Source organism: Rhinoderma darwinii, chromosome 5 (genome assembly GCF_050947455.1).
Source record: "Rhinoderma darwinii isolate aRhiDar2 chromosome 5, aRhiDar2.hap1, whole genome shotgun sequence".
Classification (NCBI taxonomy): Eukaryota; Metazoa; Chordata; class Amphibia; order Anura; family Rhinodermatidae; genus Rhinoderma; species Rhinoderma darwinii.
Window position 1 is genome coordinate 89,876,852 of NC_134691.1, and position 13,720 is coordinate 89,890,571.

The window sequence follows — 13,720 nt, forward strand, 5'->3', positions numbered from 1 at the left end:
TATCCCTCACTGGTCGCTGCTATAAAAAGTTAATTGCCGTTATCCCCTCTCCTAAACTCCTCCTCCGACCGTAAATAAAGGTCTGCAAACATTTTGCGCCTTTTATCGTAATAATCCAGAGTCCCGTTGTGCGCACACACCAGAAGAGGACATCAATGCACAAGCGCGGGATTATGTGTGCTGGGGGAAGGCGAGGAGCTGTCAATCAAAAGTAAGGAGGCGGGGTAAACTCGGAAAGACTTGAGGAATGAAGATCTGAGTCTTTCAAACGAAGATTTGACTTTTCAAACAAAGATTTGACTCTTTTATGCTCATTAGCATACGGTGTGGGAACACTAAAAAACTGAATACTAAAGCTACAGAGCCGACTAAGAAGACAATTCTAGGTTATATAGAAATGATTTTTCACCGACTACCACCAGGTATTGCTGGTTTAATAGGTGAAATGCTGGTGACAGGTTCCCTTTAAATACAATCTCCCTGCCTAATATATGGAGTAGATAATATTACAGTGCATACATAAGTTATATCACTTTTTTGTAGGTTCACTGATAAGATTATAGGACAGGCTTGTGAGCTGTAAATCATTGATATTTTTTTTTCTTGTCTATAACATATAGTAATAACTAGCAGCAAATACTAAATACTGTATCACTTCTTGGTGAACAATTCATTGACCTTATTTTTGTAACACACACTGACAGCACATCAGATATGTATCAGGAAAACAATGTGATGCTCGGAAAAGCTGAGTTTGCTGTGCACTTTGATCATATGCATTTTATATTTGATTTAAAATTTAGTATGGAATTTGTGGTTAGTTATTACTTTTATAATTTGATTCCCTGTAAGTACTATGTAGACTGAGCCTAAGGCTACACAGCCCATACTTCCTATTGATTAATCTTGAAAGTAAATGTCAACAAATGATACAATCTTTCAAGATTTATCTATTGCAAGAAATAAAATATGTATCATATAAATCACAGTTTGTTTTTTATTGGCATGTGAAAATGCAACCTTGTGCAATGAAAGACAATTTTTTATAACATTTTCTGCCATTGAATACGGGGTTTTCTGAGTTTAGAAAAATGTCTGCTTTTTGTTTTCCAGAAGCAGTGCCACTCGTGTTTGGTATTGCAGATCATCCCTGTTCAAGTGAAGGGGCTGAGCTGCAATACCCGTTATATCAATAGTGCCCCTATGGACAAAAGGGGCACTATTTCTGGGGGGGGGAGCAAAAATAACGACAGTTAAATAAACATTATTTATTTTTCCAACAAAATTTTTATTTATTTTTGTTTTGCTGTTTTTATAATAATTTTCCTTGTAATTTTTCATATTAAAATAAATATGTCCAAGTTTTAGGCTTCCTATTTTGTCCACCTCTCTTTCCAGGTGTGCTATGTGAAATGGGTAAATCTGTTATCACTAGACAAGGGTGATCATAACTGAAAAATAGGTCTATTGTACACATGGAAACTCTGACAAAAGCAGAAATTAGGCTTCATTCACATCTGCGCCAGGGCTCCATTCCAACGTTCTCACTGAGCTTTCCGTCGGAACAGCGCCCTGACTGACACAAACGGAAACCATAGGTTTCCGTTTCCATCACCATTGATTTTAATGGTGACGGATCCGGTGCTAATGGTTTCCGTTTGTCTCAAGTGTTCTGTCGTTTTGACGGAATCAATAGCGTAGTTGACACCGGATCTGTCACCATTGAAATCAATGGTGATGGAAACCAGTCAGTCAGGGCTCTGTTCCGATGAAAAGCTCAGACAGAATGTCGGAATGGAGCCCTCACGCAGATGTGAACGAAGCCTAAAAGTAAAATCACCACACTCAAATAGGGTTCTATAGCAGTGGTGGGAAACCCACTACATTGTGTAGGCCTCTGATGTGTCCCTTAACTACATTCGAGGGATGCACATTACATACATTACATTCAAAGCTGCAGCTGTCCCCAGAAATGCCATAGCCACAATGCAACTTCTCTAAAAATGTACATTTCCATTTACAATAATATACTTCAATTGGCTGAAATGTGGATGTATCTAGTCATTAAAGATTAGTGATTACTCTTTACTATGTCAGTTAATCTTTAAGGCACAGGTATTACAGTTGAACTGAACACAGATGGTGCAGTCACTGTAGATTTGTTCTGCTGTTGAACAAAAAGTTATCTAAAAACTAAACCCAAGTCAGTATGATGGGTAGAGGCAATGATAAAAATAAAATTACATTTGCTGATGAGCAAATGTCATTACATAATGATTTTCAGTTGTTTACTTACTCCAGAGTAGAAAGGTTCACCAGACACACAAATAACATCCTGCTCTTGAATCATCAATATGTCTTTGGCTAAGTGGAGTCGAACTTTGAAAGGCTCTTGACTACCATCTTGCAGCAAACAAATTCCTGTCTTTGCCTTCAAATAGGTAAAAAAAAATAATTATTTTCAGGCTATAAAGATTTGAATCGTCATGACTAATTTGCACATAATTCCATTAACAACATGCATGTGTTATGAGAAAAAAAACAAAAAACATTTCAAATTGTATATGCTCAACACATAGTTAACATACAATGACGCCACAAAACCGATAAATGATAATTATTAGAATGTTTATTTTCTATAGCATCTGAATAATCCGCATTGCTTCACATGAAATGTATTCATTTACACTAAGTGCCGTACATAGAAGAGAGGGGTCCGTTAACAAAGATTGAAAAGAGCCCCCTATTATGGTGCCAGATTTTGCCACCCAGGACAGAAGGGTCTGGTGTTTGTTTCTTTCCTGACTTTTTCCTTAAAACTTATGCAAATTCCCCTACCCCTTGTTTTCTAACAATGCAATTCCTCTGGAGAGGGGAGTCCTGCACAGGTTCTTACAATTCAACAGCAAAAGAGATAGAACAAACGGGGCTGGGCACCTTAGCAGTCGCATGGTCTGCCTCTATGGTTTGTGTGCCCTTCACCGCAGCTGCATAAATTCCCTATAAATTCAGTACAGACATTTTCTATTGACAAATTTTCACCAGGCACAGAATCATAGTAACCGGACACTTGGTGTCATAGTAAGAGATTATGCTTTTGAATTCTGGTATATATAGATTTCATTTCTATAATCTACACAACATTATAGATATAATATTAATAACTTAGCCTCTTTTGACATAGCTGTATGCCATGGTCGGTGGGGGAGAGTATGAAAATAAAGTTATGGTTTTGAAAGAAGGGTAGGAAAAAACTATTATAAAAAAAAGTCTGCGGCAAGGGGTTAATCTTTTAGCCTGCACGTAGTATACATTGTATATGCAACCAATTAATGAGCAGATAATATTATTAGTCATTGCAAACACAGACTCTGGGCATTGATTGCCTGTGTTATCCATTACCTGCTGTCCATATTGGTTTCCATATTCACAGTGGAAAGTTTGTACATGTAGAAGGCTTAAGGCACATGGTCATTTTCTGTCCCTACTCAGTTCTGTTTTGACAGGGGAATAAACAGAAGATGGATATTTTCATAAAGCTAATTTATCTTTCTGAACATAGTGCCTGTGCAATGAGGATCTAACAGAGACAGATGTCAGTGTCGGATGGAAGAAAGCTTGACAATGGTCTATTTTCTCTCCATCAAACATTTGTCTTTCCTGGTACCAGTGTGTGCAAGCAGTAATTCCATTGAGAGCAATGTATTTTTATGTATTTCATTCCTGCCCCTTGTCAAGAAAAATATCAGAACAGAACAGAATCTTATTTTAAAATATTTTCCTCAACCAAATACTAGCTCTTCTTAGATTTATATCTAGTAACCTGTCATTACATTGTCTTATCCCATTCCTGCTATCAAATAATACTTTTACATGGTTTCACTATAGTTGAATAGAACAATGGCGCACAATTACTAATCATGCATCTTCCTTATATCATCTTTTATTTAGCTTATTTTGCACCAGAATATTGTATTCATTTTTGGCACATTTTAAGTCGCACTCCTAAGCCACACCACTTTTTTGAGACACTTTTAAAAATTGAGATGCAAACAATTTTCAACAATTTCTAGACCCAGACTCATTAGTAAATCTGACACAATGTCTACAGAAAAGAGCCACAGTGCAGAGTAATTACACTACCGTTCAAAAGTTTGGGGTCACCCAGACAATTTTGTGTTTTCCATGAAGACTCACACTTATATTTTTCAAATGAGTTGCAAAATGACTAGAAAATATAGTCAAGACATTGACAAGGTTAGAAATAATGATTTTTATTTGGAATAATAATTTTCTCCTTCAAACTTTGCTTTCGTCAAAGAATGCTCTATTTGCAACAATTACAGCATTGCAGACCTTTGGCCTTCTAGCTGTTAATTTGCTGAGGTAATCGGGAGAAATTTCACCCCATGCTTCCAGAAGCCCCTCCCACAAGTTGGATTGGCTTGATGGGCACTTCTTGCGTACCATACGGTCAAGCTGCTCCCACAACAGCTCTATGGGGTTGAGATCTGGTGACTGCGCTGGCCACTCCATTACAGATAGAATACCAGCTGCCTGCTTCTTCCCTAAATAGTTCTTGCATAATTTGGAGGTGTGCTTTGGGTCATTGTCCTGTTGTAGGATGAAATTGGCTCCAATCAAGCGCTGTCCACAGGGTATGGCATGGCGTTGCAAAATGGAGTGATAGCCTTCTTTATTCAAAGTCCCTTTTACCTTGTACAAATCTCCCACTTTACCAGCACCAAAGCAACCCCAGACCATCACATTACCTCCACCATGCTTGACAGATGGCATCAGGCACTCTTCCAGCATCTTTTCAGTTGTTCTGCGTCTCACAAATGTTCTTCTGTGTGATCCAAACACCTCAAACTTCGATTCGTCTGTCCATAACACTTTTTCCAATCTTCCTCTGTCCAATGTCTGTGTGCTTTTGCCCATATTAATCTTTTTCTTTTATTAGCCAGTCTCAGATATGGCTTTTTCTTTGCCACTCTGCCCTGAAGGCCAGCATCCCGGAGTCGTCTCTTCACTGTAGACATTGACACTGGCGTTTTGAGGGTACTATTTAATGAAGCTGCGAGTTGAGGACCTGTGAGGCATCTATTTCTAAAACTAGAGACTCTAATGTACTTGTCTTGTTGCTCTGTTGTGCAGCGGGGCCTCCCACTTCTCTTTCTACTCTGGTTAGAGCCTGTGTGTGTTGTCCTCTGAAGGGAGTAGTACACACCGTTGTAGGAAATCTTCAGTTTCTTGGCAATTTCTCGCATGGAATAGCCTTCATTTCTAAGAACAAGAATAGTCTGTCGAGATTCACATGAAAGCTCTCTTTTTCTAGCCATTTGGAGAGTTTAATCGACCCCACAAATGTAATGCTCCAGATTCTCAACTAACTCAAAGGAAGGTCAGTTTTATAGCTCCTCTAAACAGCAAAACTGTTTACAGCGGTGCTAACATAATTGCACAAGGGTTTTCAAGTGTTTTCTAATCATCCATTAGCCTTCTAACACAGTTAGCAAACACAATGTACCATTAGAACACAGGAGTGATGGTTGCTGGAAATGGGCCTCTATACACCTATGTAGATATTGCATTAAAAACCAGACATTTGCAGCTAGAATAGTTATTTAGCACATTAACAATGTATAGAGTGTATTTCTGATTGATTTAATGTTATCTTCATTGAAAAAAACTGTGCTTTTCTTTCAAAAATAACTAAATTTCTAAGTGACCTTAAACTTTTGAACGGTAGTGTACATTTATAAAGTACTCATATAGAATAGTAGTATCATTAAAGCAAATAGTGTCATAGAATGCCAAAGTTAATCCGTTAGAAGCAAAATAAAAAACAAAAACAAAAACAAACAGTGCCATTCAGTGCCAATATAGTGAAGCCACACATTACCTACGTTTTGTTGATAAGGAGATACTGTACATGTATCAACTGATACACTATTATACTTTTACAACACTGGTGGATGTGTCGTTTATCCTGTCCATCTGTACGAGGTAGCTGGGAAAACGTAGGTGTGGGCTGTAGTGTTCACGAGACATGTCAGACCAGGAGTTCATTCTGCATATACCCACGTACTGTGGTAAAGCGCACATAGCCGAATAATGAAGAGAGAAGACAATTGTACCTGTGCCAGTAAAAAGCCAACATGGAAACACTTCTCAGAAATCAAGACCCATTACGTTTGGGACAGTGGGCAACTATGCATTACTGTTTAGTCCCCTCTTGGAGAATAAATAAAATAGCTTGCCTAGAAGCACATATTTTCCACGAAGTAACAAAAATGTAAATCTAAAGAAAAAGGCTATTTTTGAGAATCACAGTTTTACAAATCTAAAGTTCAGAGCCTTAAGGTTCCTAGGTCCTAATGCAAAGTCTCTAACATGGCCCCTCAACTATCATGTAGTTTTTATATAATTAGTCTGGGAGAGAGGCTATAGGGCGCCCATCCAGGGTCAAGGTGCGATTGCAACCTCTGTGCCCGCCGTAGTTATACATCTGCTTAGCTTAGTAAATATTAGTTGAAGTTCAATTACAGTAACATTAATTGTACAATTATTATTGCTTCCAAGGTTCAATATCTAAGCAAAACAATATACTGAACAAAACTAAAAGGCGCCTACAGCAAAGTTTCTTCAGCTATTACATTTATCACCATTATACAACATATTTAGAGCTATCTATTTTTTTTAAAAAAAACCTATAGAATCCAACCATATATACTACAGTACAACATGAATTTTGTTGCCTTTGGCAGTTGGTAAAAAGTGACTTGTTTAAGACCAGAAGGAAATGACATGGACATTTAACCAAGCTTTGTAGCTTCAGATTGACACAATTAGCAGCTTGTGACCTGCAGCTATTTAATTCTATGTTACTTGGAATTTATATATGCTAGAAGCACTGTGGTGAATTGTAAACGTTTTATAGCAAAGGAGCCTCCATTAGAGTTCTTGTTGAAAAATTACTTATGCTATAATGCTATTCTACTACATGGAAGAACTGATCTTCCTTAGTTCTACGTGTATAATAAAATTTAAATATACAGTACAATGTAGTAAAATTTCCCTTAAGGCTCTTATATAGTTTATAAAGAATTTGTCATTGTATGGAAGGAAAAATCACACTTCATACAGACCACTTATGGAGCTTCATATCAGGCTTTCGATTAATATTTTGTCTCAGCAAATCCTACCTAAATTCAATAAGAGAATGTGATGCCAACATTCTGGGGCTGATAACACTAATAAGAAATATATTTTTTATTACTAAAAACAAATTAGTAATGCAAAAAAGGATGGTGGTTTATAAAGGAGGTACAGGTGAAAGGAGGAACTCTAAAGAGAATTAAGAGGACTATCTTCAAGAGTGATCACATACATGAGCCGTAAAAAAGGAAACAAATGATCTCCAGGGAAGATCTACTGACGCAGTACAATAGGTACAGTGCCACCCCTCACAATATATAAACTTTGCTAGGAAAACCCAGAACAGAGAAATAAAGGTAAAATAGCAGGCAGGCACTTGGTCAGAGATGTGATAAGAGGTTATTCATATTTTATTTCATCACATAGAAAAATATAAACTTATTTTATCTGGTGATTCTGCGAATAATTACATATATACAAAAATAGAACATGATAATAAGTCATCCCATAAATTTCAAAACTATCAGGCCAAGTGAATAGAGATTCATAGTTATATGCATAGTTTAAATTCAATAAATATATATAAAAAAACAATTCATTCTACTTGGAATTCATGGAAGGCCATAATAGTACTAAAGTCCAAGGACAGAAAGGCCACAGGGGAACTAGTTGCTGCTAATGGTTTATGAAGGTGGTGGATGTGAGCAGAGATAATACTTTATATTCATTATATGGCATAAAGTCAATATTGCATAGTTCTGAATAGTTGAAAGTGCTGCTCAAGGATATGTTCAAATGACAAATAAATACAAATTAATGTAAAGTACCGGCTTTGCTTAAAAAAAGGAGGTACAATATCCATATAGTAAGTGGACACTTATGCACCAGCAGCGGTCCACTGGAATATGTGGCAAGGCTCCAGTCTCAATCAAGCAATCAAGGCCATGATGTTCGTACCAGGGTCAACAGAAGTATGGAATTAAAATATCCCACCTGACTATGCCGGTCTTACCATGTAGATCTACTTGCTCTCTTTTTGTAGAAGTAAACAATCTCGTTTACCACCTCTATTATATTTGGGCAACTGATAGATGGCCATAAACGATAGACCAGATGGAGATTGTTCTTGCATTTGCTTAAAGGGAAGGTGTCATGAAATAAAAATTTTTTTATCTAATTGCTTTTACTATGATATTAAAATAAACTTTATTTATTTGTGTTCTTGTGTTCTACTTTTTACTTTGTTCTTACTTTTACTTCTCTATGGGGGCTGCCATTTATTTTTCATCTCTGTATGTGTCGATTAACAACACATACAGAGATGGAATATGGCACATACATCCCCATAGAGAATGCGAACGGGAGCCGGTTGGGGTTTAACTTAAATTTTAAAAATAATGCATTACTATCAGCACACAGTGCCTTTTTACATCCATGTTTGATCTTTTTCCCAGAGTATTCCCTCTGTTTAAACCGTACTGACAAATCTGTCGCCTCACGTTTAAATTGTGATAACTGAGAACGATTTCTCTGAGATCGGAGGAATTGTCCGATAGGGATACCACAAATTTGGGAGCTAGGATGATAACTTTGCGCCAAAGGGTATTGACCAACGTAGGTTTTATATAGGTTAGAATATTGATTATTTTACCACATCTTTTAATCAAAAAATTAAAAAGCTAATCTAAAAGTTACTATAAGTGTAGGTGAGGTAGATATTGAGATCATTGAGTATTGAGAGTATCCACAAATGTTTGTAATAATTCAGGAGGGCCAGTCCCTAAAATTAACGCATCATCAATGTAACGTAGCCAACATGAGATGTATGATTGAAGTAGTTCACAAGGATAGACAGTCACCCTTTCCCAATACCCCAGGTGTAGGCAGACATATGATGGGGCACAAAATAAGACTTGGAAAACTATGCTAATCAGAAACTAAAAAAGTTATCCAGACAAGAAGAGATGTAACTTTAAGCTACGGGGCCCCAATTTAAAATCTGTAACAAGACCCCCCACTTATCATGAACTATTCATAATACTGGTATCTTCTCATGTGGCAGAGGGGCCTTTGGGCCCCCTCAGGTACCTGGCTCCATGTGCAACTTTTACCCCTGCCTCCCTCCCTTTAGCTAAGCCCCTGGTGACAAGTGTACAAAAGCTGAAACCCTTTAAAAAAAATAGTAGTGGTAAAGCTTTGTATCTTCCAATATCTATGCCATGAAGAAAGTAGAAGGAACAGAAATTCCACTTTCAATCTCACTAAGAGGCTTGTGAAGTAGCAGATACCAAAAGCAACAATATTTTTTTTACAAATAGTTTACCATCACAACCAGTGGAAGGAGGAGATTTAAAAAACTTTAATTCATTACTTTTTCCAGGCTTCTTTTTTACAAGTTTTCTGGGATTTATTACAAAGATTCCACATACTGCAAAAAAAATTATTAAGAAAGTCTCTAATATTTTTACTCACAAATTTCTTACTCGCCTTATCACCTGTCCTCTGCGCTCCTCTGTGATGACTACACCACAGTGACATTAAATCCATAGAAAAGTCAGAACGCCACATCATCCTAAAGCTACCTTTCGATATTAAATGCCTATGAAACGTCATCACATTCTACATCCATTGGATGACGAGGCAATAACACATAATGCATTATCACTGTGTGAGTGAGGGGGACTGGTTAGATTGTTCGACCAGTTGGCAGGGTCTTTTTTGGTTCCAGAAAGGACACTATATACCTTTATAAGGGTTAAAGCTTTTCCTTTCTTAGACAGAGCTCCTAATACTCTGCTTCCTTTCACACAGCTATTAAGTTAAATGATAATACTCTGGTTTCCTGCGGCCATCACAATAGGGTCAGTTATTGTCGTTTTTTACAGTTTCTATCGGACTGAAATTGAAGCATGAATCTGTATGCAGTGAGTTCTACCTAGTGGTGACCACAGGATACCAGAGTTGTATTTTTTAACACTATGATGGGAAGCAGGGACTCCATATAAGAAAAATATTGCAGGATAAATACGTAGCATCAAAGTACAAAATGAGATCAACTGAAAATGTACGCATTGTTCTACAGCAAAAAGTATTTCACACAAAGATTTATCAAACGATGTTGGTTTGCTCAGTAGCACACTGTGAAACCAAAAAGTGTGCTTGTCTTCAAAATGACCCAGGACCAGAGTCTAAATGTTGTGCTTGCCTAGATGGATGGAAGCTTGACACTCAGGCTGCAGTATTTGTAAATGATCTTCTTCTAGCAGAGATAGTAATAAGTGCAAAAATTTTCAAGCACTGGTTCTTTACATTTTTATGCCACTGGTGAAAGAAAACTCAAACAATCTCAACAACAGCACAAATACATCGAAGACAGCTGGCATGTACTCCTGCTAGACAACTGCAGAACAAATCCGCCTGCTTCAGAAGCTTCACACCTTTGCATTATTTTTATAAGAAAATAAAATTTTTATTGTAGTATATAGACAAAGGTGCACAGTTTTGTCAGAAATCTTTTACATTTGAGTAGTAAACTCATAACTATAAAGTCTCTTTAAATTGCAAAATTTCTGTCTATGTTTTTGACTTTATTTCTAACTAAGAATATAAGGTAGACTATTACAAATTCAGTTGTCAGACTTTTACCCGTACGCATGTTTTATGAATCCTGAAGTGTAATTAGTTTTTAATTTATTTTCCCATAAATCAATAGTACAAGCAGTAAGAAATTTTGTAATATATCTTATTACAGAAAAAATGCCTCTTTCTCCACTTATTAGACTCCTCTCCTCTCCCTGTCTCCTGCATTGATAATTTACTATCAATTCACTGGTAAAATCCATATTCAGTGAGGCAGAGATGAAGACAAATTATGAGCTTACAGAGGAAGCTGGCTACAGCTGCTGCCCATAGAGGTCTATGGAGAGGAGAGAGGGAGCAGGAGAAGAAGGGAGCTGCTGAAGATAGACAAAGAAGAGAGAAACACAGAGATGCTGCTGCTTCGATAATGTCCTTCATACTGCTGCAGCTTATATATATATATATATATATATATACACACAGTATGTATATATATATATATATATGTATATATATATATATATATATATATATATACACACATATATATATGTATGTATATATATATATATATATATTTATAAATGTGTGTGTGTGTGTGTGTGTGTGTGTGTGTGTGTGTGTGTGTGTGTGTGAGAGAGAGAGAAAGATAAGAGTGCAGGATTCTCCTCTTCTGTGAGAACAGTGTATAGGGGGCATGATAGCAGTTAGGCTTGGCCCACTACAACTGAGAATTTGAGAGTCTGCCGAGGGGAAAAATGACAAAAATGCAGAATACAAGTCATATAATGGCCAGAAATATTGTTATTCCTCATGTACACACATATGACAGCTTGTTCTGAAAAGTCACCTGAAGCGACACTTACACTTTAAATACCACATTTGGCAAATCTGTTATGCCCCGACAAAAACACTGACCTGCAAGCTCTCTGTGGAGGATATGCAGAGAAATGAATGAATGAATGAATGAATGAATGCTAACAAAGAATGATGTGGTGGAGGAGTTCACTGACAAACAACCTATTCAGAGTGTCAATCCATCAATCCTGCAATGCGACAAGCAGCAAAAAACAAACAAACAAACAAACTGAGGATGTGGAACAAAACTAGTGAAGCAAAAAGGGTTCATTACCAAGTTTGTGGAGTTTGCAGAAACAAACAGCCATTACACTACAATGCAAGTCAGGATTTCTTGAATTCTTCCTCCGTGATTAAATGTACAGCATAATTTACAAGGACATTCCTTTTCTGGATTAGTATGCTTAAAAATTATTCCCACTCAGAACACAACATAACAAATGCATTTTAAAGTGTAGCTATCGTTATAATTGTAGCTATCGTTATAATTGTAATGAGCGGGGAGGGGGGGGGTTGGTCATGTGTCTCTGAGTCAGTTTGTATTTAACACTTATGCTGTGAGAAGAAAGGCAGCTGATTGGTTACAGCACACAGCACAGCTATGACATCACATCAGGAAGAGCCCGCACACTCAGTTATAGAGATGGAGAGGGAGAAAAATACACAGTTTATACACAACATTTTAGGTGCTCTTTAAATGGTACCAAATATGCAACTTTTATGCAGAAAATTAGTGGTCTACAACCTGTGACTCTCCAAATGTTGTGAATGTAAAGCTCCCAACATTCTGGGAGTTGCAATTTTACAACATCTGAAGAGACATAGAGACCCCTTCTTCACAGCATTTTGTAGGACAATGGCAACTGCTCTTATCATACCCATCTAGGCAGTTCAAAATCACTAGAAACAATTAGTATGTACTGAAAGTTATTATGACGTACTCTCATTCTGTGGACTGTGGAACTAGAGCACTTAGTACTAAGTACGTATTGCTTTTAATACCCTTGAAAATGTACATTTGACAAGGGTGAAATAAAATGTATAGTGCTACAAATATAAACCTATTTAAAGACAGTTCTTTAAAACTTGGAACTGTCCCCAAAAAATTAAGGGCAGATGGCCCTTTTGCTTCTTGTACAGTATGCTGGCAGCAGGTAGAGTTTAATGATAGAACACAACACAATCTGTCATAAAAGGATTGGTAACCGTAAGCTACAATACTAACGCCAAGTACCATAATCGGCTTCTTGAATACTGTAACAGTCCCTAAAAACCATTACATTATTTTAATAAGAAAATGTGGACATAATGGACTGTTTACTTTTATAGGGTGAATTCTTGCTTTTTAGATATTATATTTGTCAGAATTTAAAATTCAAATGTTTTCTTATCTTCTAAAACAGGCTGATTTTAATTTTTTATTTAATAGAAATATCCTATTGTTTTGTAAAAATACAGTCTTTAATAGATTCCTTTCTTATGTCTGCCCTTTATAATTGCAGACAATGACATTTTAAAAGAGCACTTAACCTATAAATCACAAACTCTACGTCCTCCTTGATAATTCAATTGAAAGAATCCAAACTAATAAGGTAATTAAATGTTCACGTGGATTTTTATTGTAAAGATAGAAAAAAGTTGAAATGGAGGCTATTTATTTTTAAAATACCTTTTTTTTTTGTATTTTAATCATGTGAGCCTTCGCAGTTGTTATGTAATAGAGCAATAAATTGGCAAATTACTGTCACATTTTGCTTTGTGAATTTCAACAAACCCCAAAGACGACAGAATTAGAGCTGCTACGATATATTATTTATGTTCAGTTCTATTTGCAATAAGTATTTCACATAAATATCAGGTACAGCAGAAAAACTGAAAATTCTTTTAAGCCAGGCAATACATTAGGTAATTAAAAATAGAGCATATTCAGGCTTTTGATTGACTTTTTCCATAAAGTTAATTCTCAATCTCGATTTAGTACCTACCACACATACAATAAAGCATGCATAGATTTCAGAGGCTTTATATTTATATTTCATAAAATAATCCCAAGAAAATGCCAATCTGCAACATAACGATTTTTGTAATTAACTGAAACATACCTCACGATGCAGCACCTTGG

General features: G+C 36.5%; 1 protein-coding gene across 3 annotated transcripts in view; it reads right to left on the reverse strand.

Moving 5' to 3' along the window:
* SNTG1 (syntrophin gamma 1) overlaps positions 1-13,720 on the reverse strand; it is a 505,846-nt gene that overhangs the window by 185,257 nt on the left and 306,869 nt on the right. For all 3 annotated transcript variants that reach the window (XM_075826260.1, XM_075826258.1, XM_075826259.1), the window contains one exon: positions 2,297-2,431. In XM_075826260.1, the coding sequence (XP_075682375.1) occupies positions 2,297-2,431 (135 nt within the window). The remainder of the gene's footprint in view (positions 1-2,296; positions 2,432-13,720) is intronic.